Below are 27,333 nucleotides of genomic sequence, written 5' to 3' on the forward strand. Positions count from 1 at the left end.
GAGGTTGAGGTGAAATCTCTCTTCTCTACAAGCCACCAGAATATCAGTGTTTTGCTTGGAAAAATGGGTTTCAGCTGCTGAGCTCAGACCCAGCCTGCCTGGTCCGGGGTCCGTGCGTGCCGGCGCCATGGCATCATCTTCTTATCACCGGGAAAGGAAAGAACATTGAATAATGGGAAGAAAAAGGGATGGGCTGCCGGCATCGTGCCTTCCTTGGCCCTTCTTCCACTGCGCCGACAGGACGGGGCAGCTCGCACCATTAGGCTTCACCACAATAAGCACCAGAAGTGATTTAGTAGGTAAAAGCATCACTAGACAAGCAAATAAGGAGGCCACCAAGTCTTGTTCATGATGCGGGGAGCGATGCAACGGCGTGGTGCGTCCCTCCGTACCAGCCTCCTCCCGCTCCGGGCATCTCCTCGCCCAGGCGGCATCTCGCCATCACCCCCCACAGCCGCCCTCTCCCTTGGGATGCTCCAGCACGGAGCAACCTGGGGATCCTGGAGCAACGCGGGGATCCCGGAGCAAACACTCTCCCTCCAAACACGTCACCCATCCCTCGAGGACACGGTGCCACGTACACCGACCGTGGGAGAGAGCCGCTCCTGTACACTGCGCACCTAGAAACACTGGATAGCCAATTCAGCTGGTAAGATGCCAAGCTCAAAACCTCTGGTTTTGGCTTTTCCTATTTTTGCCTCTTCTGTTTGCCTCCTTTTTGCCATACCTCGCTTGTCTTCTCTTTACCGGTCTCCAAAGAAGAATGTCAAACCTTCATTTCTCCCTTGCCCTGTACATTATTAGGCCTGACTATAACAGGCCTGGATTTAAATGTATAATTACAACCATGACAGTAATTACAATAAAGCACTCCTTCAATGGAAACAAAAGAAAATTATTACAAAAAAAATAAATGGGTTATTAGTGGCTGAGGGCTAACGGCGACTTGAACAGCAAGAGCCGCAGAATCCCCTGTTTCTTAGAGCTCCCAGCTCAGAGGACACATTTCTCAATCCATCGAGGAGGTTACTGGCAAGACGACGGTGGCTACGTTACTTCTGCAGTGGCTTTTGGACTCCTTTAAAATACTCCTTCTGCTTCAGCATCTTCACGTAAACCACTAGTCAGCTCGCGGGAAGGCGTTGCTTTCCCCGTCTCCGAGCTGCTCGCAATTGTCCGTTCAATGATACAATAAAATAAGAAGAAAATACAAACGCTCGAGAAAAAGAAAACCCAGTGCAAATAAGAAAGTCGTCCCACTCTCCGATCCGCTTTCGAAGGGGTGGCGAGTGGGGGGGGACACACACAGAGAGTCGAAGACAAGAGGAGGGGGAAAAACCTAACGCAAGCCCCGCTCGACAAAAGCCATCAATTATGAGCGTCTGGTGTAGTGTGTGTCTGGCTTTGTCCTCCCGAGACATCTGCTGCCTGCTGTCTCCTGCCAGTTGGCCGGGGCAAGGCAGGAGGACGGCGTGAAAACAATACTAGCCCCCACGCGGATTCGATTTTTTTTTTTTTCTTTCTTTCTTTCTTTTTTTTTTTTTTTTCCAAATTCTCCATCTTCTTTCGAAAGCTAAACAATAACCCGGCGGGATGCGTTGCTGCCGCTTGAGCAATGAGTTCAGAAAAAGAAACCCCTAAAACAAAACCACGGCGAGGAAGAGGGGTGGCACTTGGCGATGCGGCTGAAAAAGAAACATGCTTCTCCCTCCCCACCCCACGAACGTATTCTCGAGCATGCTGGGGTTTGGTCTGCTGGGGGATTTAAATGGGAAAAGCTCTCGCCGGATCCCGTCAAGGTGCATGTCTTCTTCTCGTCCCTTCCCACCCCACCTTGCCCTGCCCCTCAAGCCGTCAGTTTCTGGATGGTCTTGTTGTAGTACTGCGTGATGGTGGGCGTCAGGGGGTTCCAGTTGTTGGCGTGCAGCTCGATGACCTCCAGCAGCAGGGACCGCGTCAGCATGGACTCGGAGGGACACAGCATCTTGTCGCGTGCTATCGCCAACAGCTCCGTCATCATCTCGGGCAGCTGCTCCTCCAGCAGCCGGCCGGTGCTCTGCAGCTGTCGGGAGAAGAGGAGGTCAACCATGGCATACTGATCCTTAGGGGTCCCTTCCAACTTGAGATATTCTACGATTCTGTGATATTAAAAAACTGTGCTGGCTTTCGTAGACACCCTCCACCCCTCCCCTGCTCGATGCGGCGGGGCGGGCAGGCAAGGTTAAGGGCGTTGTGGCTTTTGAAAACCAAAACCACCCGGCAGCAAGCTCCAAGAGCCGACCGTGAAGGGCGAGGTTTTCAAAAGCATCCGCGCCGGGCTGCTGGAGGAGCGAACGGTTCGGCTCCCACTGACTTCAAAGGAGGCAAGGCTGGATTGCTTTTGGAAAAAAAAAAAAAAAAAAAAAAGAAAATGAATCCCACCTAAAAATCCTGCTATTGTCAAAACAAAGTGCAGGCTGTGATGTGGTATTCCTGCCTTCTACCTGGCCCTTCATTTACTCGCTGATTCACAGCTGCCAGCGACTCCCAGTCATTAATCGGAATAAGCAGAGCCCTCCTGTATGCATAACAAATCCTCCCTGCCGAGATCTGCATTTATACCCGTCGTGCCGCTTCGCTAAGGACAGCCAAGGGTTTTTTAAAACAATTACTCCTCGGAGAGCCTCCGTGGAGCAGTATAAGCCCCAGATGGTCCCACAGAGGAGAAGGTCCAAGCTTGGAGCGGAGAGCAACGAGTCCACCATCACGGAAGACTTGTGGGGCTTGAACGCAGAGCTCCCCAAAGTCCTAACCTTAAAAATTCAAATACTCCTCCTCGGTTGCCTGTCGCTTTGCTGAGTTTCAACCATTCAGGCTGCAATTTCAAGTGCTCTCTGCGAGGAAAGCATCCATCCCCACAGGCCAATCGCTTCCCAAACGTGAAACTAATAAAACTCTGACATATTTGTACCAGCATTTCTCAGCAAAGCTGCTGCTGAGCACAGCAAACCTCCCGCCATGCGAGCCACGGGGCAGCTTTTGCTCCAATACAGGTGTGTTTGTGCTTAAAAAATAAATGCAAGGTGAGATTTGAAGGAACCAGGATAATAGAATTTTGTGATGGAACCCCAGCTACCAAACTTTTTGCATCCATTCGCATGCATCAAAAGTCCAGTGATAAGAGACTCGAGGGTCATCTCTTGTCTCACGGTGATGTCTTTTATCTCCTCCGCTCTGGGGAGACCCCCCTGCAGGGCTGCGTCCAGCTCTGGAGCCCTCGGCACAGGAGAGACATGGACCTGCTGGAGTGGGGCCAGAGGAGGCCCCAGCAACGCTCCGAGGGCTGGAACCCCTCTGCTGGGAGGACAGGCTGGGAGAGCTGGGAGGGGTTCAGCCTGGAGCAGAGAAGGCTCCGGGGAGACCTTACTGCAGCTGCCAGGGCTGAGAGGGGCTGAGGAGAAAGATGGGGACAGGCTTTTTAGCAGGGCCTGTTGCAACAGGACAAGGGGTGATGGTTTTAAACGAAGAGAGGGCAGATTCAGACTAGATTTAAGGAAGAAATTTTTCACACTGAGGGTGGTGAACCCCTGGAACTCCTGGCCCAGGTTGCCCCGAGAGGTGGTGGATGCCCCATGCCTGGAAACATCCCAGGTCAGGCTGGACGGGGCTCTGAGCACCCTGCTCTGGTTGCAGATGTCCCTGCTCACTGCAGGAGGTTGGACTGGATGCCCTTGAAAGGTCCCTTCCCACCCAAACCGTTCTATGATTCCATGATTCTATAATGCAAAGAGACAACACGGCTCTTTGTGTCTGGAAACATCTAGTAGCTGCCTGAGACATGCATAGCCAAGGACAGAAGGGCCAAAGCAATGAGGACGGGGGCGGGTGGTGCAGGTGCTTCCCTACCTCCATGGAGCAGCAAAGCACAGCGTCTTCCTTCACATCCTGAGATTGCAACAACTGCAAAAGAGAGAAGAGAGAGGCGGTGAGAAATGCACGACCCCCTCCTCCTCCTCCCTTACGACCTTCCTTCCATCGCTCCGTCCAGCTTGGCTTTTGCCACTTCCAGGAGGAAAGCACAGAAAATCAGAAATAGGGGAGGAGAGAGATTATCAACACAAAAAATTAAGATAAACAGTGACAAAATGCAGGGTGAAGGGTATCACCAGCGTATCCGCTGCTGAGAGCGAGCAAGCAGAGCAGAATATAGAGAACTTGGATTAACAACTTTCAAAATAAATTTTATTTAGGTTACATTGCTTTTTTTTATGCCACGGCAGGCAATGAGAAAACGCACTCGTTTCACACACACAGCGACTAAATACCATCATCAGGCGACAACAACCGAGCAGCACAGCCCTGGGAGCGGCTGTTTGGAAGGGAAGGGCTCTGCAGCCACCCACCACCCAACCTCTCCGTCCCTGTGGGGACACTTCTAACAGCCACAAAATTACCTGATGGGAAAGCGTTACATCCAATACACTGTAATTAATACGTCTCCTTCTAGACTGATTATATAGCGGTGCAAGCGCAATGGGTTGCAGCGAAACTATGGTGTTTTAGGTGCACCAATGCCAACCCCCCTCTGCCTTCCACGGACTTTGCGTTACAAACACGAGCTCGTAAGCACGAGCCACTTTCGAGAGAGATCCAAAACGTCGCTGTGCACGGCATGGGATGGCGAAGGAAGATGCTCTTCTTGGTTCAGGCTCAGGGCATGCAGCGAGGGTCAACGGCTTTACCCGGCAATGGCAAAGCGTAGGAGCTCAGCACGTCCCACCCCACAAACCTTGAAACCATGAGCAAGGCCCCTCGAAACCAGATCAAAAATATCCGTTTTTCTTTGTTTTCATCTTTGTGACTTTGTCACGCGCACAAAGATGCCATTTCAAAGTATTTTGCTAAAACCACAAGAGAAAGCGCAGTTGTTCTAGTTGTTTTTCAAGTAGATAAAATACTGAGATTCTCAATCAGTCAACAAAGCGAGCTGGAGCGCTATGAAAAACAGCGTACCACGAGGTGGCTGATAAAATTACAAGTGCTGGCAACACTTGAAGCTACGGCCACTTTCACTCCACCTTGTGTTGAACAAGCCCTGCTGGCCCTGGGCTAATCCCTGTGTGCAGTGGGGAGCTGGGTGCATGCACTAAACACTGAGAAAAAGGAGAAAAATTGGGAAAACTGGCTTCATTAGTATCTGAAATGCATCAGGGAAAGGCAAACTTTGGAAAAGTGGTTGGACTATTTAAAACTGCCCATATAAAAAATGCTCAGCGTAACTAAATGTGCTGCAAAGTCACATCCTTTAGTTAAAATCACAATTCTGATTCTCAGCCTTATCATCTCTCCTTCCCACTCTCATTTTTTCATGTTTCCTTTCCTTAACAAATAAATGCCTATTTGTTTACTGGCTCCACTGCTGGAAAATAGGAAAAAAGGAGGTAATTCAAGGAATTATCATTGGTCTCAAAGTTTTGTCTTCACCCTCTTCTGTTTTCAGCAGACAGCAGTTTGTTTGCTCTGAAGACGATGTTTACAACATCTCGATGAGCATGCGGTCCATCGGTTTTTATCTCGCACTAGCCAAAGGTTCAGCCAGAGTTTTGAAGACATGCAACAGCCCCCCCCAGTTTATCTTTCTGCTGAGTTGTTTGGAAAATGTTAGTTAAGCCCAAGCCGCATGCTCTGAGATAAATTCTCACAAACAGTTCACAGATTCGCTGCAAAAAAACCCTTGAGATCATTTTAAACCTAACAACAAGAAAAAAAAAATCCATTAGGGACAAATATAAACAGGCAGTAGTCCAGAAATTAAGTTCTGGGGTATTTAGGCATGAAGCAGGGATGCAAATTAAATATTATACTCATCTTTCCTATTTTTGCTATTCTTTAGTGAGGAGCATAGCCTGAAAATTAAAGCAAGAAAAGCGGAGTTAGGATTGATTAGGAAGGACCTATGGTGGCCCAATTCCAGCCCTTCCTCTGCCGTGGTCTCCTCGATGATCCTGCTCTCTGCCAGGGATACGTGGTCAGGGAAAGGCTGTAACTTCACTTGGGCTTTCCTTGCCCCAGCTGCCCACCCACAGAGTTGGGACACGCTTGTGTCCCAACAGGTGGTTGTGAGGATGAAGATGTCACTGACAAGTGCTTGGATATTTGGCTAATGAGGAATAGTCTTACCTACCTATGATAAAATAGAGACTACATCCTACCCCCAGACTTGGGCAGGCACCTTCTACCTCCACGCTGCCCTCCTGGACCTCATCTGAGGTGACTTGGCTGAACAAGGAGAATGCATGTGCTCCATCTTGTCCACTGAGGCACCATGTGCTCCACTGCTCCATCAAGGCACCACGTGCTCCACCTCGTCCATCCAGGTACCATCTGCTCCACTGCTCCACTGAAGCACCAAGAGATACCAGTCCCAAGGGCCGCAGTTCAACCTCTGCCTGTGATATGTGGGTTGGGGAGGCCCACAATCTGCTCACCAAACCCAGGCATGGCCCTGCGCAGCAGAGCAGGGCCCAGCAGGCAGATCTGCTGGCCATCTGGGAACCAGAGTCCAAGTCCATGCCCGCAGATGGTTGTCAGCCACCTGCATCAGTGAAACAGTCCAAAGCCAAGAGGATCAGAAAGATGTCACCGTTCCTCTGCATGTTCCTGATCATAACTATGTTTCTAGCCTGCTGGAGGGGGGCTCTGGAGCTTCCCTGGGGTGTAGGCACCAGCTATCTGCTGCTGACCCCTGCGTGCTGGGACAGGAGGAGATCAAGGAGCCCGATTTGCTCTCCCTAGCCTGGCATGGGCACTGAACTGCTGCTGAAGGCTGACAGCAAGGGTTGCACTGCAAGGACCGTGCTGCCTGGGGTCCCGCCATCGACGTCCTCACCCACCGGTGACATCTTCCATGTATTTCTCAAAGGGTGCTTCATCCCCACCCACAGCTGCCCCACGCGAGCACCAGGCACCCCAAAGCAGCAGGGTGGGTGCTTCAGCAAGAACACAGCGTTTCCCAAAGCTCTTTGACCCCCGCGTCAGCCCTGATGGCACTGCAAGAAAAAATGGTGCGAAGACTTTGAGTGCTCCAGGGAAATCACAACCCCGAAGTACCGGCGCTTGCGTGACCATAAACCTGAACTCAACCAATCGCATTCATTGTTTGCAATCTAATTCATATTTACTTAAAACATTTTAACCTAAATACGCTATACCCATTACATTAGCACTCCCACACTGGAATTATTATTTAGCTATCTATTTATAACCGCTCCTCCCTGCTGCGTGCCTCTGCCCAAATGCCACCATGGGCACCATCCCATCCCTCTCCACCAGGTTCCCACACGGTTCAAACCGGCTGATGAACGTGGACGAGGGAGTTGAAAAAGGAGCGCGAGGCAGACAACAGGGCAGGTGAGCCGAGACTCACACGCTTCTCGGTTTAACCTGTAATCATCGCCCGGAGGCTGGGGCTGTCTGCGAGAAAAGCTTCCCTTTGCTCTCCAGCCGGTTTCCCCCGTATCGGGCAATGAAAGCAGCAGTTCCTGCTGGAAAGCAGACAAAGAGTCTGCTTGATTTCCTAAGAGAGGAGGCTGCATGCCAGAATCTGCCCGGCCAGTCATATAATACCCAACCTCGGTTGCGAAAGGCTTCTCACTTTTGTTTCTGGTGCTGGACTAGCAGCTTTGCAGACTGGTGGAAGGTATCGGGCTCCTCCTCTTCCAAATTTTTGTGTCCTGCTGAGAGACGGAGCACCGGGCAAGGTCTTCTGCGAGGTCAGCGTGCGCGGGTGAGCTCCGGGTGCCAAACATTTTCATGAGCAACCCAAAATAAATTGTAGGGGCTGCTGCTGGAAGTGCTGCATGTGCCGGAGGAGCTGCAGCGCCTCGCAGGGAGGCTCTTGAGTGCAACTGGTTTCTGTGGCAGGCTACTGGGACCAGTCTCCCCGGCCTCTGCGCCCTCCAAACCTGCTCTTTACATCTTTGCAGAGGTAAGCGTCATGAGCCCCATGGGGTGGGCATGTAACTGCAGGTGAAGGGGCAAAAAGTCCCAAAACTGCAGCTGTGCTTCATCACAGAGAGAGCCAGCTTGGTCCTCCCAAACAGAGATGGGTGCACATGAATGTGGTGCAGACCAGCAGAGCAAACCAGAGAGCCAAGCTGATGGGATTCACATACCCACGAATATTTGGGTTTATTATCTGCTTTCTGAGATCATGTGGCCTGCTGAGAAGCTAAAGTGCTTACTTGGTATTCTCAGGGGTGCCCACGCCACGAGCAGGACTGGAGAACCTGCCCCACCGTCCCTTATCACCAAACCGTGCAGGTTTAACTGTGTTCTTCAGCAATTCTCCCCAGGAGATGGAGTGGGAGCAGCCCAACGCATACATTACCGTTTCCAGCTGCAATGATATTTCTCCTGCAAGGCACAGTACTAATTATTGTGTATGATATCGCTTGCAAAATGACGTATAAGCAACGCTTGTCACAAACTACCTCTTAGCATGCAGTGTTTTCTGATGCTTTGGTGATGACTCCAGTGTGAAAGTGCAGAAAGCTTGAAAATAGGGCTCTCCACCCAGAGCCATGGAGAGGTTGGGAAGTCTTTGAGACCAAGTGAAAGCTGGACTGCCCGCAGCCCACATGCCGCTTGCCCCGGCTCTCCAACGGGCATCTCAGGTTCACCCATCCAGATGGCAACACGCAAGGACATCTAGACAAGCCTCGGGCGTGAGGCTCCAGCCTCGCCACCGCTCTGCGGTCCCTGCCCACAGGTATGCTTTTCATCTAACGCGTAGGTCACGAGGAGGTGCCTGCTCGTATTCCCCCTGGGGAGCGTGGACCACGACCGCAGAAGAACCAACGTGTTGCAAATGCATCATCCAGGTGTAGCAGCCAGCACACTGGTGTAAAACGAGGCAACGGGTGAAAACGGAGACACGTTTCGATTAGGAAGAAGGAAAAAAACAGCTACTTGTGCCACTTGGAACTGAAGCAGAATGAACATACTGTACTTGAAAGGGTGCAGGAGAGATGGTGCTTCCCAGTCCTGTTTTTAACCAGAGGAGCCCTTGGGAAGGGCCATGGTGGACTTTGTCCTCAATAAGATGGATCCGTTCCAGCTCTGTGGTCAGGATTGTCACGGACACCCCCTTACAAGGAGGCTTATAAGAAAGATGGGGACAGACTTTTTAGCAGGGCCTGTGGCAACAGGACAAGGGGTGACTGTTTTAAACTAAAAGAGGGCAGATTCAGACTAGATCTAAGGAAGAAATGTTTCACACTGAGGGTGGTGAAACCCTGGCCCAGGTCACCCCGAGAGGTGGTCGATGCCCCATCCCTGGAAACATCCCAGGTCAGGCTGGACGGGGCTCTGAGCAACCTGCTCTAGTTGCAGATGTCCCTGCTCACTGCAGGGGGGCTGGACTAGATGGCCTTGAAAGGTCCCTTCCCACCCAAACCATTCCGTGGTTTTATGATCATCCCCTACAAGCGGGAGCGCTGTTAAGGCGCAGGGTGTGCCGTCCTGCTGACACGGCTCTGCACGCACTCTTGGTAGCCTAATGGACCAGTTGGGGAACTCCTGCCCCAAAAACCTCCTGGAAACCCCATGGTCTGATAGATGGGTCCTCCCAGCAGCACAAGCTGGTTCTGCTGCGCTTCACAGGCTCTCCACGGAAAGACAGCAATAGCAATTTTCTGCTTTTCCAGCGGCCCTTTATCTGTCGCAAGTCTTTAAGGAAGATGCCAGAGATAAGATCCATGGGACTGCTCGGCTGCTGTGCATGGGCAGAGTCACGCACTTCTCTGAGCTACAAGCAGTTGCTACAACTCCACTTTTCATACTGTCACAAGGCACGGGGTGGTGAAAACAGCCAAGACTGGGGAAAATACAAAGTACAAATGAGGGTGTGGGGGATGAGTAATTACAAAACACTCCACCAGCAAGGCCAGTTTCAGGATTCCTACAATCTGCTCCCATTAGAAGTATCAGCTCCTCGGCCCAGGGCATCAGAAGGTCAGCTGGGCTGGTTCTGCATCCACCAACAAGCTGTGCCAGTGCCACCCTCCCTAAAGGGGTACTGAGTCCCTCTCTGGGCATACCTTGGGAGCTAGGGAAGTCAGGTGAGACCCTTCTGAGAAGAAACAAGTGAGCACGTGGAAACAGAAGCCCCTTAGAAGTCCACAGGCATAAGTGGCATCTCCTCTGCTCATCTGTTTGATGCTGAGGTTGCCCAAACACAAAGTTTTGGGGAAAACCTTTCCTTTATGGAGCTGCCTGTGCCGATCTCTGCACGAGGCACAGGCTCTGCCGTGCTCCAAAACATTATCTGTTGGGCTCCAAAAACCCAGCTGAGCTGGGAGAGGCAGGCTGTGTCACGCTGCACCCACTAACAATGGTGTTTCTCTCCGCACGGCCTTCTGCTCATGCCTCTCCGGGGATCTGGTGAAGTCTTCAAGCCCACTGAAGATGCACAAGGTGCCACCAGCCCAGGCATTTCATGGAGGGGTGCCTCTTCCCAGTTCCCTGACCAGGGTGGCCTGGTGTCAGCCTGGGTGAGAACATGCTGCCAGCAACTCGTGCTGCTCCATCAGGAAGAGACCACCAGCACGGGTCACGGCTGGTCCCACAGGCAGCTGCCCAGAGGAGGTGGCACGGCAGGAAGGAGCTCTGGGCTGGAGCTGTTCACGCCGGCATGGCTGCGTTGAGAGCTGTGTCCATAGGAGGCACTTTCCAAAACGTATTTTGGACAACTTGAAGGAGTTTGTTTGGTGGCACCTACTCCTTTTACAGTGATGTGATGCTCTCAGCTGAGGAGGAGACTTCTGTTCTCCTATTACCCAACCAGGACTGCCAGGGAGGATGGTAAGACGAGATGATTAGTTTGTTTATTGCATTGAATAAACCAAAATGTTGGTTATCCTCCTTGTCAGGCTCCTGAGGAACTCAGAGATACTTAACAGCGAATTGAATTAAGGCCAGAGGAACAAAACCCTGTACCCAGTCGTGGGAAACTCCTCCTACTCCTTTCCACTGTAGACAAGGGAAACCATGAAACCTGACTCTCTCTCCCCAGATCTGGAACAGCAGAAGGGATTCCTGCGAAGATGGAAACCATTAAGAGGCAATTACTGGAGACAGTGATGAAGAAAATCTGGTCACTCATCGAGCCAGACACTGCAGTCCAACAGTAGCCTGGTGGTTACACATCCCCTGGCTGGAGATGGACCTTCAGGACCCAAAGATGGGCGAGACAGACAGAGCCACCCAGTCTGCGCGCGCGGGGAGACCGAGCCACCCAGACGGCCGGCTTCATCCTGCCCGGCTGACGACATAATAACCCTGGGAGAGGAGGATGTGATCTCATCCCAAGGGTCCCGAGGAAACACAAAACATGGAAAGAAACAGCGGCAAGACCATCGCGCTTGATTGCGACGGGCTCCACCCTGGCTCGCCGGACGCTCTGCGGAGGGAGAGAGCGCATGGCGGCAGACGCAAATAGTTGTGTTTACATCCCATTGAAAGGGTTTTTGGGAACTAACAATGCCTGGTACGAAGGGCGAAGGAGAGAAACAAAGCCACGCGAGGAGGAGGGACCATCCTGTGAGATGGTATCTAGCTTCATTTCTTTATCTGCCCTAATTGCTTCCTCTGCCTTCTTCCATGGGTCCCAGAGAAACAAGGGTGGCACTTCCCCTCCCCTATTTAAAATATGCCATTACGGTTTTAATGCTGGGACTAAACGAGTCCCGTAGCTTTCCAAGAATGTATATTCCTGCACATAAAATACTCAACAGAGTTAAGCTGGGCTCAAAGGCATCGCGCAGCCCTCCTCATTTTGGTCTGTCCTCATTCACTCCCAAACAACACGCGGCCTCCTTCACCTTAACCCTGCCCTTTGACTGAAATGATGCTGATGAAAGGGAATTTTTTTTTTTGCCCATACAAGGTGCATTCACAGGAGGGTTTTTGCCAGCGCAGCTACAGCTTCTGCTTGCACGGGAGCTTCTTCCACGGCTATTTCTTTATTTAGTGCACGATGGCCGCAGAGGCACGGGGACATCCATCCCTGCCGGGAGCGTGCTCCCGCAGACAGACCTGCGCCCGTCCCTTTGCAGACCCCCGCTCCCGCACGCTACCTCCTGCCACGGCTCTGAAGGTCCGCATCACCCCACACAGCAGTGTACCCCGCTCGCTCCAAATCCCAGATTTTTCTCCCAGCTCTTCAGACCTCCTCTTCTGGATTCCCACGATACACCCCACTTGCTCGCTCTCCCCATTTCTCCTTCCTTCCCGTGTCCCTGACCCCCAGTCTCCTCTTTCTCTCGCATCCCTTCCCTCCCATGCCTGCATCCCTCATCCCTCCTCCATCCTCTACCCCTACAAACCACTTCCCAGTTTGTCCCAGTCCCGCCAGACTGGAGACCAAACCACTGATTTTTGCAGAACCAGATGGGGCGAACTAGAAGGGGACTTTTATGAGGAAGTAAGTCCCCTTCTTCATAGAGGACTGACTGACTTCCTCCGGTCACATCTGGCCCTATGGAGTCACCTGGGTGGAAAGCTGGCGCGGGGTCAGGATCTGGCCCCCTTGGTGCCTTTGCTCATTCGATAGAGGAAAAATTCCGTCTCATTCTCTGACTAGGAGCATAATTTTAAAAATCCTAGCATCTCATTATACTGTCAAAGACCCTTTTTTAACTCAAAAGGCTGATGCTTTTTAAAAAGGGAGAGTGATTAAAAAAAAAACCCAACAAAAAAGCCCCCCATGTTAAAAGATACAATTTTCTTTTCCAAACAGCATCACCCTCCCTGCTCATCTGACTGCAGCTGGGAAGGTTTTCCTCTCTCTTCCTCTGAAGGAGACAGTGAAAAGGCAGTGCCCTCTTGAAGTTCAGACGTTAATTACCGTGTTAGAATATTTTGCTAAATTACACAGCATGGCCCCAGGAGATAACAGGCACTAAGAGAAGGGAGGGGAGTGGATACCCGTCTACACGCTGCACCGCAGACTCAGACGTGGGGGAAAGGCAATTAGAAAGGGAGTATTTATCCTCCCTGCACCACCCCCCCGAGGCTTTCAGTTAGCAGCGTGTACCAAGGCAGGGAAGCGATGGGAGCGTGCCAGGATTTTAAACGATGCTGAAATGGGACTGTCTCTGCCAACCAGACTGGAGGTAGGAGACAGCTCCTGCAGAGGAGCAACTGTCCTGCCTGCTGCCAGCCGGCCGGGTCTGCTCCCCACGGCCTCTGTGGGGCTGATTCACCGCTCCTGGGCGCTGCCCTCAGGCTCCAGGGTTGGTAATAAGACCATAAAAGCATCTGTCTTGGGTCAGGTCAATGCCCACATCTCCCTTAAGGGTGGTGATGCTCAGGGTGATACCCCCAGAGCACCAACAATAACTCCCTCAAGCTGGAGGGACCTCTGTGAATCGGTCCTGCAGCCACCGCCTCCTGCACGAAGGAGTTCTGCGGTTTAATTAGTCTCTCTGTGACGAGCTGCTTCCCAGAGTTTACTCTGAACTTGCCCCAACAGACCCATCCGATGTACCCGTGGGTGCTGAGAGTGGGATGGTGCCGCAACAAGGCTGCTCCCTGTCACTCCTGGAATCTAATACCCTTGTATCCAAGCTAGGACATCGTGGGTGGACAACCAGAGGGGTAAAAAAGACTGGTTGGATCGCTGGGCTCACAGGGTTGTGGCTGTTGGGTTACAACCCAATTCTGCCTGGAGGCCAGTGATGGGGAGTACTGAGGGGTCTGTCCTGGGACTTGTCCTGTTTAGCACCCTTATCCATGACCTGGAGGAGGTGAGGAGCACGCTCTTGTGAAGTTTGTAGATGACACCAAGTTGCGGGGACAACTCTATGTGCTCAAGGAGCTGCCATCCAGAGGCTGGAGGAAGGAGTCAAGAGGAACCTTAAACATTCAATAAGAAACAAGCCCTGCACAGAAGATCTTGGGGACAAGGGTAAGGGGTGGGATATGGTTATTATGGGGGTGAGAGGGGGCAAAGCCCACCCATTGTTGCTTGCCCCTGTGGGACTCCAACCAGCAAGATGCCTTGAGGGGACCACAGTGACATCGCCACCTGGCATCTTCTCGAGCTTTAGGTCCCGCAAGCCAGTTTTTCCACCTCCTTGCTCTGCTGCCGTAGGCAACTGCTCAGGTTACCTGGCTGTAAAGCCACGTCTGACTGCTGAATGGCGTCATAAAAATAAACAAATGCATCCAAAGCAGCACTCGACACCAACCACCTTGGCTGGAAGCGGCTCCTCCTGGCAGAGGGTTGGCAGGAAGGTGGCAGCTCCCAGGCCCAGAGGCACCTCCTGGTTTGGCGTGCCAACAACATCCGCTGAGGATGAGATCGAGACACAAGAGGAGCCAAACCTCCCAACACCACTCATCTGTCCTGCCTGCTGTAGAGCATGACCATGGCTCCAACGTGGCTAAGTTCCTTCCTTCCCTGCAGACCTCAGGGTGATGGTCACCAAGAGCTGGGCCAGGTCCCTCAGGACCCAGTCCTAATGCTTCTCCTCCCCAGCAGCACCAGGCGATGAAGCAGGGAGGGCAGCAAGCTGGGTTGGTCCACATCAACCCCACTGACACACAAGCAGACATGGGCAGCACAGAGCTGGATGAAGAACAGCCAGCTCCAACCATGCTTAGGAAAGAGCTAAGAAAAGCAAAAGTGGTGATAATCAGTGAACAACAGATGGCAAATAATACGAGTTATTATCTCTACGTCTTCAGTAGCCATGGGGCACTTGTTGCACCAGGCACCGGGCTCTGGAGTGTTCCTGCCCCACTGATGGCTCAGCTGACATTTGCTGGTCCCTGGTCTTAACCCATATTCTACATTTTGCTGACTCTGCCAAAGGCCATGGAAAAGAAGAAATATGGCCAGGCTGCAAGAACCAAAGTCTCTTGGTTGTTGTCCTGGTTTTAGTTGGTTTGGGGGGGATGTGCAACATGAAGTATTGTTGGAGTGGGGCTGAATGTAGTCCTTGGTGTTTGGGCTTGGGGCAGAGGCTTCAGGGCAGCACAGATGTCAGCATGTTCATTCCCCACCATCCTGGAGGGGCAGAAGGAGACGTACAGGGACAAATTTGGCATGGTTGTGAGAATTAAAATGAGGCCAGGGTTGAGAGCACATGGCTGTAGGGCTGGGAGAAGACAGTGGAACATCCCTCTTGCTTAGACCATCAAGTGTGGGAGCCAGGAAAATTTCCTAAAAATGCTAAAAGTGTTTTGACTGAGCTAGACAAAAGCCTAGGAGGATAATAGAGGAGGAACGTGGTCCTGGAAGATGCCACCACTGGTCCCATGTAAGGACAGCAAGGGCTGGAAGCACGCAAGGGCCAAGCCCGCGGTGCCCCAGCTGCAGTGCAACCATCCCCAGGGAAAGCCCTTCCCTGGGAACAACGCCCTCGTCCAGCTCGCCCTCGATTCCCTGAAGCTCCGAGGGAAGAATAGGAGGAAAGCTCTTTCTTTCATTTCTATTTAACTTCTCTGCTTTGTTATTTTTTTCCCAAGCTCCCCAGATTTGACGGCTGCAATAATCCTCTGCTTCTCATCTGCAAGGGGCTCTCCTCTGGTTGCCATAAAAATCCCTCCTTTCCCTCAGCCATCTGCAATGCCGATCTATGGGCTGGGCTTGGGTATCCCATTTCCCTTCTCCAACTTCAACTATGTACTATTCCAAGAAAAAAAAAGTGTTTTAATCCAAAGCACCACCCAAACTCACTGTCCTTCATCAAACCAATTTTAATGAGAGCTGGACCCACCTTTTAGTTCTCTTGGCAAACCATCTCTTTGCCTAAAATCCCAACGCTGACCTAGACCAACCTTGTTGTGAAGACACCCTCCGCCTGCACAAATCTCAGCCCAAACCTTCAGAATGGTTCTGGAAATTAAACTTTTTGATTCTTTGGCAATCCAGCTCCTGGAAGATGCAGTCACCATGTTGGACGTGGTGGTAGACCCTTCCTTCTCCCCCCGCCCCAAACAGGGTGCTCAGGCGATGGGCACAGAGACAGGAGCTTGGTGTCAGCCACGTTTGTGCCAAGGGGCACAGCCACTCCCTTGGCTCCCGAAACACTGCCCGGGCGAGGCGGCAGCTCTGACCCAAATTTCCTTTGCCATGATTAAACACCGGTTCCCATGGCTGACATCAAAACACAGCCTGTGTCCCCAAGGACAGTGATGAACATTCGTTCGATTAACCAGCAAATCCCAGCATTTATCACTCCAGCCTCGCCTGAAATGAACTTCTCTTTCAATTTTTTTTTTTCCAGCCCACAAAACCAACCCATCCACACCGCTCAATAAATAACACTGGCGTTGCCACCCGATGTCCCAGCCACGTCCCCAGATTCTCCTCACTGGACTACCCAGCACTGATGTCCTTGCTGCCATCCTTGCTTCCTCCCACCCAGCCCAGCTCCACAATTAATGATGGCGTTTAATAAGCTTTTACTGGGGGGGGAAGGAAAGGAGCTGAAGAGAGGAAGCTTTACAGGGGGAAGGGAAGAGATGTTCCTGCCTCAGTCATCAGGCAACTTTCCCCTTCCTCTTGCTCACTCCCTCGCTGACCTTTGGCTGAGTCTGCCTAACCTATAAAGGAAAAGGGAAAAAGGAAAAAAAAAAAAAGACAGAGAAACTAAAAAGGAAGAGGAGCTGAAAGGACAGGCAGAGGGAGAGATGTTATCTCGCCTCTGAAAATGATTTATCCATCAAAGGATGGGTGGATGGAGGCAGAGGGAGCACGGAGGGGCTCTGCTGGGGGATGCCCAAGGAGGAAGGAGTTATGGGCGAGGGGCTGAGACTGCACATGGGGACGTATGTGCTGATCAGCAGGAAGGGGAAAAAAACCATGATGAGCTCTACTACACCTTGTGAACCTGTCCCAAGGCAAGTGGAGGTCCTAAACCGGCTGGGCCATGGTGACATCCCCTCCTGCCCTGGGACACCAACCCACTGCACGTGCTTCATGAAGTTCACCAAGGGATGAGCACCCTGTACTACTATGAAGTTCCCACCATCTCGTGGAGCACCCGGCAGGGCCAGCCTGCACAAATGTCCCTGTCCTCTCCTGGGTGCAGCTGGAAGAGCTCACTACCACCTCCTCGGCTGTGTCTACAGTCTGGCTTTTGTTCTGGCAACCACCTCAGAGCCTGGCACCTATCACTGCTGACAAAGAGATGGTCCTGTTCTCCTGGGTTTGTCCCATGCGACAGGATTAGCTGACAGCGGCAAGAAACAGCAGCAAGACAAAAACCCAGCCCAGAGCCATCGAAGAGCAATGGCGTGAATCGAGATCACAACCCTGCAGAGCGATCAGTCACAGATCACTCATTTTGGGGCAGGAGAGCTGGAAGACTCAGGGTCACCCATGTCAGCTAAGCTAAGAGTCGCCTTCTCTGACAAACCCCACCATGGGGACAGAGCTGTCCTGCTAAGGAACAGAGAGATGTAGTTTTAAGAAGCAAATTTCTGCATGACGTCTCGATATAATTAGTAAAGGCTTTTTATGGAGTTGCCCTGTAGCAAAAAATATCGCTGACATGTGAAATTCATGTCCTTCCGTGGACCTCTAGATCGCCACCCTGTCCCCACGTACCAGCAAGGTGACAAGAGGGACTGTGACGGCACAGCAAGGGCAGACAGGAGTGGGCAGGGAAAAATCCTGGCAGAATCAGGGCTGGGTTGTGTCACGACTGTGATGGGAAGCTGAGGGGAACGGGGACTTTGCTAGACGCCAAGATCTTCCCCATAAGGTGACACATACCACTGTGGGCAGACATTTTGGGGAAGTTAGGCTATTCTTAGCATCTCTCTCCCACCTCCTCCTCTGGATGTGTGTGCCTCGTCATGATGCCCGGACTCTTTCTCACCGCTACAGTCACCGTCTGTGAACTCTACCCACAGTATTACTGCAAAGACAGAATCTTTATGATGTGTTTGCATTCAGGGAAAACTTCCCATGCGTGTAAAAAAGTCATCACTGGCAGTTTCCTTGCCCAAGGTCTAGCAGATAACTTATTTTGCAGCAAGTTATTTACGGCCCGACAAGAAGCACTAGTGACAATTTGAGATTCACAGCTCTAACCCTGGGCGACGAGGCAGGTTTTTCTGAGAAAGCCTTCTACAGACAGCAGCAGAAGACAAAACCATCTTTAAAACAGGATGGGGGAAAGCCCTCTCCCACTCTGTTGAACATTAACACTTGAGTTGCCTTTTCTGTTTGTCCTCACCCAGATTTCTGCCACCACCCTGAACCACGGGCAGCTCAGGAGCTCAGGTTCTGAAATGTCCCCAATCCTGGTGGCAGGGCTGGGTTTCTGCTGCACTAGGTGGGGAGTAAGGACGTATGGGATCTCATCTCTCTCCCTCTTTCCTCCCCTCAGTCCACCTCACCTATTCAGGTGGCTTCACCTGCTTTTAAGAAGCTTTCCAAGACCCTTTGGTGGGGACTTTCGCAACGTTGGGATTTGCAAACTCAAACGTTGGGTTTGAAATCCCAACTGTTGGGCTTTGCAAACCCTTGGACAAAGGTGTCTTGCTTGGAGCACGTGCTTTTAATTAGCAGAAACACAACATGCAGGAAAATCCAAGCATCCCTGCAGATGTAGGTGCGTTTGGGGTGAGAAGTATAGATGCTGGCAAAGCAAACCTCTAGGCATCATCAAGCAAATACCTACGAAACATGGGCACCTCAGCACTGCAACGCAACGGCTCGGCCCGCAGACAGAGAAGGACAAACTCTGAAGGCATTTACCTCCCTGAGGCAGGTATAAATGGGGCAGACAAGGACTCGAAAGGGCTCTCCGGTGCTGCTCCTCATGGTGCCGAAGACTTCGCAGAGAAAGGTGATGAACCCCAGCCAACGCTCCACGTCCCGCTGCTGCAACTCCTCCCGCATGGTGAAATCCTTCTGCAAGAGGGACAGAGACAACAGGCTGCATCAGCAAAACCGCATCGCCATGGGAGAGGCAACGGCTGTCTAGAGAGAGAATTAGGAGGAAATTGAAACTCAGGGTGGGGGGAGGAAGACAGACAGACTGACTCTTTAGTAACAGCGGGGAGATTACTCAACGCACGCAGAGTGGCTGGAATTTCAACACAGCAAAGCCACCAGAAAGCAGGTACTGTAGAAATATCACCAACCCCTGCAATAACTGTCATGGCTTGCGCTAGAGACGGCGTCCCCCGTGCCCTGCCCTCCCCCTCGGACAGACACAGGGACTTTTTTCCACATACACAACCAAGATCGAATAAAAGCCGCAACAAAGAGGTTAAATGAAATGCAGGGGAAACACAATGAATGCTGGTGGCCGTTCCGGGCTTGGTGGCCCAGGTGGACCTGCTCAGCCCGTTCATTCCAGTATCTTCAACAGACCCAGTGTCTGGCCAGGGGCATCCTAATGGCCTGTCTGCTCCCTGAGGTCTCACAAAATTACGGCAGAGACTGGCTCCCTGCCCGACCAGAAGAAGATCAGGGCAGCCTGGGCTTGGCATTAAAAGGTCACCCTGCTCCTGAGCTGATGGTTGCCATGACCAAGGATTATCCGAATGACGTGATTTATGGAGCAACATCAGGAGGAAGCGTGCAGGGAGATAGCTGCGTCCCCATCAGTCCTCCAGCTGGGGAGAAAAAAAGGGGTTTGCCCAAAGGCAGGATATGAAAAGGGATGTGTGTGTTGGGAGCGTGTGGTAAAGAGCAAGGGACAACATAGAAAAGCAAATAAAAACCTTTCTAGAGGACGGCACAAGAGAGTGCATCGCACTCAGAGCCAAGAGGGTTTCCCCAGGCTCTCAGCGATGCTGCAGAGCTTCTCACAAGATGTCCCATGCGACTTTGCTTGTCTGTCTCCATAGTGACCTTTCCTCGTTATTAAAAATTAGTAGACAGTAAGTAGGGGAAAATTAAAGAACAGGACAAGTTCATTCTCAACACTATGTATTCCCAGTGTGGGTTGCACAACATTTGAAATCCAGCAACTAAATAAATTATGTTATATCTTTTTCATCTCAGTTTATTCCTGCTGCCTGAGACAAAGGGCTTTGCTGCTGCGAACGCTCCGACCGGCAGCTGCACTCTGCAAAACCAGGGAGCTATAAAAGCCACCACACCAAAGTTTGCTCTCATGCCCTGGACAACACACGGGAGATGTTTCTTTTGAAACAAAGGTAAGTAAAGCAGTCGCTAAAGAAAGCCAGGCAAAAGCACGATGATTATTTTCATGACACAACCGTATGCACAGAAGATCCAAGACGGGAGCTATTTATATGTTTCATTACAAAAGGAAAAAAAAATAATATATTTGCATACGCAGGAAAAAGACTTGTAAAATCACTGAGGCACTTATTAACCTAACAGTGATGACTAATTCCTCTCTACACCCATTTCTATAAGGCAATTGCCCAACTGTGTCTGCGACTCCGAAGTCAACCTGCAGCCAAATCCTGTTGGGTCCTTTCAGACTCTCTGGGGGAGTTTGTAGAGTTCGTCCTTTCATTATCCAGCCAGTCCCAGGGCGGTGGTGGTGGAGAGAGTTATTTGCCAGCTCAGGTTATCACCCCAGGGTTACCAAATTACTCGTTCTGGAGTTTTCACTTCAATTTTAATTAAAAAAAAGTCAAAGAGAAATGACATCCTGACTACTGAGGAATTAAAAAAAGCACGGAAGAGCATCCCGTGCCCCTCATCTGCAGCGACGGGGACTTCCAGCCTCGTCCACCCACCAGCCACCTCTGCCCTGGGACAAAAAGCATCCTTTGAAACCTGGAGCTCTTCCTTGATGCCCCAAGAGCTCTCCATCCCTCCTGCATCTCATGCAGCATCCCCTTGGCTCCAGCCCCCAAGCCAACCGGCCCATCGCAGGCTGGATGCCCCCAGCAGCCCCCCTGTCCTGCCCGGGAAGGTCCACACTGACGCACCTGGGGAGCCCGGCCGTCTTTCGGGATCCCTGGGGCATGCTGGGAAATTCCTAGCAGCTCAGGATAACCACATGGGCTCTGCGGTCCCAGATTACTGGGAAGGAATGAAAACCACCGCAGGAAACTCTCTTCCTTCCCATTCCCGCCTCAAACACATCGCCCTGCTCCGCAGCCTTGCAAGGGAGAAAACTGACTTTTCAATGTTTTCTCTTTAAAAAAAATATTTTCTGTAAAAAAAGCTCATCAAACCAACCAACCAACCAAAACATTTCCATAAAACAACCACCAAACCAAACTCATCAGGGCTGGGACAGGAGCTGGGCAGGAAGGGATGCCACCAGCCAGCACCCTCTTTTTTCATCCTATGGCACCTGGGGGGTGATGCCACCCAGCAGAGACATCAATGAACACTCTGCCCCCAACTTTACAGCTGAAGAAAACCCTTGCAAAAGAAAAGGGACTGGGGTCCTCTCCCAACCCCCCCAAATCACAAAAAAACTTGGCAGACTTTGATGGACCCCCATGAAGAACGAGAGCAGGGGATGGAAAGTGGGATGGATGCAAAAGTCACCGTGAACATTGTCACCCAGAAGGTGATACTGCAGCGGGAGTAACTTTGCTCCATTGAGCCGAATTTCACAAAAGGAGACTGTTTGCGTGCACTCGGCAAAAGCTGGGGGGATACCGATACCTTTGACAAAGTAGGAAAAGCATCTTGCCAGAGGTAGGAATTACGTTTTTGGGGCCATGCCTGCCTACAGGCAAGAGTTGGGCTTGCCAGGAGCTGAACCTCCATGGTAGACAGACTTTCAGTGCCAGGGCTTTCCTGAAGCATCCTGAGATAGCCATCTGCTTTGGCCCCGCAGTGCGATGCTACGCCAGTGTCATGGCATACATGAGGAAGTTGGCTCAGGGAGCTTTGTCCCTAAATTTGGCCTTCAGACAGCAGGTTTGACCAGCACCATGGCATGCACAGATGGGCAAGTTGCCCGTGCAGAGGTGTCCCACTTCCCTTGCGGTGTCCATGTTTGAGGAGACCACTGCTGTCATGTAGGTAACTTGGTCAACGGAGTTATGGGTGCGATTCACCTGGTTGCACATTGCCCATGCTTCCAGCAGGACCCGCGACCCATCACACCTGGCATGGAGAATCTGGAGAGCAAGTCAATCGCTTCTCCAAAGGGTGTGCAACCAAAACAGATGAGCCAGACCAAGAGCGTGGGAGAGGTGAAGAGCTGGCCGGCAGCGAAGAGCGGCTCAGCAGAGAACAAAACCCACGTCCCACGTGCCCGGGGCACATCCGATGGAGCTGTGCCCTGACCCGCAGACCTCCACACCACCGATGAGAAGCCTTGAGGAGGCTGAGGAGTGCTGAAACTAGCCGGCCGGGTCACTGCCCTGCCCAATGAACTTTATTTGCTCTGGAAATGCCTCACGGAGTTATATAAAAATAACCTGTGGATTGGCTTGCCCCATGCTTAGGTGGTGATGTCAGGGCAGCAAGCAAATTATCTTTCATCAGTTTGGCTGTATTTTTAAACACAAATTGTATTACTAATTTGGGGGTGCCCTTGCCTGTAGATAATCCGGGTGCATTTACTGGATGACCTTCCTTCAGTGCCTATAGTTTAAAATAAAATGTATTTATACCAGGTAGCAGGGTTGACCTCCCTTCTCTGCCTGGTTTGGGAGAAGAGTTCATTGGGAAACCATGTGGCAAGTGGGGGGATGCCAAGAGGACCTCTAAAGAAATTTCATACAAGATAAGCTTGAGGCATAAACCTGAAGGCTAAGCACGTTCATCACACTCATCACACATGGCGAGGCTCAGTAAGTCAGGGGTGGCCCATGTTCACACATGATAGAGATGGGCCACGGCTCAGCCCACCCTCTGACATCCCCTGTTGGGGATGAACTGAAGCTTGGCTGAAGCTCCTGCCAGCAATGGAAATAGAAAATGCCTTTATCCTGGGGCTCTCCACCCTTGCACCCAAGTGAAAGCCCACTCCTCACCTCAGTGTAGATGCAGCTCATGCAGTGCTATCCTTTCTTGGCCCAGACATGAGACCTTTCCAGGACCAGGACCAAGCCAGAAGAGCCAAGAGGACTGGCCACTCCATGGATGAGAAAGAAAATCCATCCTCTGCCATTTTTGGTGGGCAGCAGACTCAAGCGGGATGAGAAGCAGCATTCTGCCATCGGATCTAAGCCTTCGCTCCAGCCCAGACAGCTGCAGCTGAAAACTCATCCCTTGGGAGTTCACCACACTTTTTTAAAGACGAGTCCCAAATAACTTTTCCCCAGATCCGGGCCCACCAACTCACGGCTGACTCTGTCAGCAGCAAGTTAGAGGGCAAAAGTTTAGCGTGGGATAAAAATGAGGGTTAATTTAAGCATTGCCACCTTCTGATGGGAAAAAAAAAAAAAAAGACACATTTGGGCTTGTTGCTCTGTAAACACAGGGCTCTTCCTCGGTCAGCTCTGCTGTTTACTTGGTCATTGTCAAGGAGGCAGGAAATACTGAGTCAGAAATACTGTGCAAAAAGAAATATATAACGCTTAGATATCAGTGTTAGGCACTATATAAAAAGCCGAGAGAGGCCGTGCTAAATACTTGATCTTACTGGCAATGTGCTACAAAAGGCTGGAGCCTTAAATGGCTCTTTGGAAAGGGCCTGAGACAAACAAAATGGGTTGGAGGAGGGAGCTGGCGGGTAAAGTCTGGGACAGCATCTGTCCCTTGTAGTTCTCCTGGACGAGCACACCCTCTGCTTGCTCCCTCCTCAAACCCTCCTAGAAAGGGCTCCAATAAATGACATTTTGCACATTTAACACTGCTGCATTATTCCCTGTTTATAATTTAAATAATACTTGTATTTAGGTCCTGGCTTGGAGGAGGCTCTGGAATGTAGCTTTGCTTTCTGGGGAGTAAAACCCGGTGAGATGAGTAGTTTATAGCACCGGTGTTCAGAAGCAGCTCTGGAGGTGCTGGAGAAACCTGTGGCAGCACCAGGGAGCGATCAAACATGTCCACCCATGGATGCTCGGGGTCTCACTGAGTGCCTCTGAAGTAGAGCTACCACCCACAGCTTCATCAGGAACATCTCCCTCCACATGGACACCACTACACAAGCTCCTCTGCTGTATTAAACCACCAGAGATGGGCTCTGCTCTTCCTCCAAGCACCCGCAGCAACACTCCTGGCCTCTCTGCCTGCACCCCGCTGACACTCCGAGGACTGAGCCATACTGAGATCCCGTCACACCATCCCTGCCCGTGCTACTGCCAGCACAGGGTCAATAAGACAAACCAGAGTAAGACAACAATAGAAAACCTGCTTTGAGCCAACAGCTTCCATACAGGACTGGGAAACAGCAGCACAAGAGACTAAGATTTATTTCCAGTCCTGTGTGGGCTCCCACCACCTCTGTACCCTCATTTCCCAGTTGGCAACCGGGAACGATTTACTCATCTTCCTCTGCAAAGTGCTTAGGGGCGTGTGACTGAGACATGCAAATCACAGCAATTATTATTACTCCAACAAAGGAGCTATTGACATTTAAAGCAGATAAAGCTTTTAAATTATGGATGACACCCTGTGCCCAGCCTCGCAAAGGTCCCGGCTTCACCCAGCCATGAGGCATTTCACTCCCACAGACTTCCATCACGCCATTTCCTCCAAGCTGGGTCTGCACCAGATGAACGTGCACCGGCTTTTTCTCGGGGTGTTTCGGACCCTTTGGGAAGAGCAGTAAATCCTACCGGTGGCCTTCAGCATGGACCTGGTTTCATGATAATCACAGCTCTGTGAAAGTTTCTAATCGCAGAGGTCTCCAAAATGCATCGCATGGTGAAGGTCCAGGTTACCAGGGCTGTGACCTCCACCCCGAGGGCACCTACCACCCATCAGCCGACCACCAGATGATACATAACTTCCATTAAATGTCACTGACCAATTCTACAAGAACAACTCACCAAAGATCCTGCAGTCATCAGATGGACATCAATAGTGCTTATTCCTCTCAAAAGTATTTGGACAGGAAGGGGAAAGTAAGGTCAGAAAACTCCTGGTTTTTCTAAAGGAGATGCTAAGCAAACTCCCAGGATTAGGAACATCCACGAATTTTAAACTCCTCAGGTTTGGGTAACCTAGGCAGCTGATAACCAGAGCCAACCGGAGCTGTGGGTACTTCCCATGCCTCCGAACACCCCGAGGTGACCAAGTGGGTGGTCACTTGAACCTTCTGCCCCCTGGTCTCACCACGACCTCTCTGTCTGGCTCCAAATTTGGGATCAACAGCAATTACCCACTCGCTGTGGGCGTCTCATGGCTTGAGCCAGCGATGCCTCTGAGGCCCTCAGGGGCTGCAGAGATGCAAGCGGTTAATTATTGATTTAGTTGAGATTTAAAGCACCCAGGTGGGTGTTGATGGATGGATAATGTCCATGATGATGGATGTGCAAACAGAAAAGCACTGCTGTTAACCTAGCAGTTGCTAGAGATCTTGGAGCACTGTCTCAGCGGAAGCTCTGAGATGACCAGAAGGGGGAAGTAGCATGGTCTGCACACCACGAACACCAAACACCATGGTGTAAAAATCTTTAATGACCCTCTGAATGCAGAGAAAGCAGAGTGAGGAGAAGAGGGAGCCCCAAGGAAATCCCCTGGTTTCCTAGTATGTCCTCCTTTTCTCTCGTGGAGGGGAAAACATCAAAATTGATATGTGGCCACCTCCTGGGAAGTCACCGTGTCCCACAGGGCAGCAGAGCTTACCGCTGAATTGCAGCAAATCTCATTTCTGCCAGAACATGTTCGCATCTCCACTGAGTTACCAAGGCTTATACCATGTTACCGCAGGACTATTTCTCCAAATGATTTTCAAGTGGGATAATGGACAGAGCAGAAGTACTCTGGAAAAGAGAGCAGGATGCCCTGTGAGCTCCGGTGGCTTCACGAGAGGATGTTTGCCAGCACCTCCTCCAGTGGTACCTAGGTGACAGAGCCACCTTCCTCGTTAACTTTTATTGCCGCCCTTCCTATCTAGCACCTTTCTGGATCCCCAAGCCCATGCCAGGGAGCCAGCTCAGCTGGCTAACAGCAGTTTATCGCCACTTTAAAGCCCCGTTATCCCATGAACCCAGATACAACCGCACAGCAAAACGTCATCGCCTGCACCAGCCGGACCTTACAGTGAGCAGGGGAACACGGACAGACAGCAGGACACACGTAACGAATGATAACTTTGAGAGCCAGAAGCCAACCTCTCAGTCCCATGGAGGGGGACTGGTGGGATACAAGGGACCAGGAAGAAGTAGAAATGAATTTCATTGCTGGATTTGTTGGCCCGGCAGATGTCCCGTGGATGTAATGCCCAGAGGAAGCAGCTCCCGCTTGGCAGTCTTGCTTCTCTGGAGTGTTGCAGAAGATCCTCGTTACATTCATTTAGGTCCCGGTGCTGCGGGAACCCTGAGGCAGCAATGTGCCCTTTGCCTTTGCGAGTGTGTGTGGGAAAAACCTCGGGTCACTTTTGGATACTGGGAGACACTGTGCATCCTCTCCCAGGCAGCCGTTCCCTGAGACGGGGCAAAGCATCCATGCCCCCAAAAGCATCCCCTCCCTGCTACACGGGGGTGGCAGGAAGAGAGGGGATCCAGCACAGCAGATCCCTGCCCATCCCAGAATCCACAGCAGTGCTAGCACCCCCGCTGCACGGAAAAATAGATTAGTATAAATCTCCCAGCCCACAGGCTGCGTTCCCCAAAGCATGAGCTCAGTGTAAGACCATGCCAGTTTGAAGAACACCTCAAGCAAGTGTTTGGGGCTGTTTTATATGGGTGGGGATGGCTTGATGGGCAGCTTTCAAGACCTTCCCCACCTTGGGACAAGGTCTGAGCCCCAACACCATCCCCAGCTTCTGCTCAGAGGCCACTTCTCTGCCTGAAAAAATGCCCATCCCACACCCAATGCCAACTAGAGCAATGACTGGGACCCCAATGGAGGCTGATGGATGGGTCCTGCTTGCAAATGCCGCAGGGACCAGCCGGATTTTGCCAGCAGGCTGCATTCTTATTTTAAGCTCTGTGCATGCAGCAGGTCCTCTTTCTAAGGCAGAGGTGCTGAGGGGTCTATGGGGATGGGCCAAGCTTGCAAAAAGGGGTCTAAGAGGAGGAAAAATGGCCGTGGAGGCAGGCAGTGCTTCATCCAGGCAGCGTGGCTGGAGAAATTCCACTCGCACTTGAAATGAAGCTGCGCCCATTGAAAGCCAGCCTGCCCGCAGGTGAACGAAACCAGGCAGGGAGAAAAAGCAGGCAGCTAATCCCGGTTGCCACCGGGAGCTTTTCTGCACGGGCACTCCTGGTTTACATGGGCTCAGTCCTAGGAGGGGTTTTCCTAGGTGCCTAGGAGCTGGCAGC

The 27,333-nt window shown here is 51.5% G+C and overlaps 1 protein-coding gene across 2 annotated transcripts in view; it reads right to left on the bottom strand.

Annotated features, from left to right (window-relative positions):
* Positions 1 to 1,106: 1,106 nt before the first annotated feature.
* Positions 1,107 to 27,333, bottom strand: part of LOC309415945 (CBP80/20-dependent translation initiation factor-like) — a 114,186-nt gene continuing 87,959 nt past the window's right edge. For both annotated transcript variants that reach the window (XM_082013678.1, XM_082013677.1), the window contains exons 9-11: positions 18,758 to 18,913; positions 3,886 to 3,939; positions 1,107 to 2,062 (exon numbers count right to left, since the gene is read on the bottom strand). In XM_082013678.1, the coding sequence (XP_081869804.1) occupies positions 1,847 to 2,062; positions 3,886 to 3,939; positions 18,758 to 18,913 (426 nt within the window). In that variant the 3' untranslated portion in view covers positions 1,107 to 1,846. The remainder of the gene's footprint in view (positions 2,063 to 3,885; positions 3,940 to 18,757; positions 18,914 to 27,333) is intronic.

Source organism: Phaethon aethereus (genome assembly GCF_964289735.1).
Source record: "Phaethon aethereus genome assembly, chromosome: Z".
NCBI lineage: Eukaryota > Metazoa > Chordata > Aves > Phaethontiformes > Phaethontidae > Phaethon > Phaethon aethereus.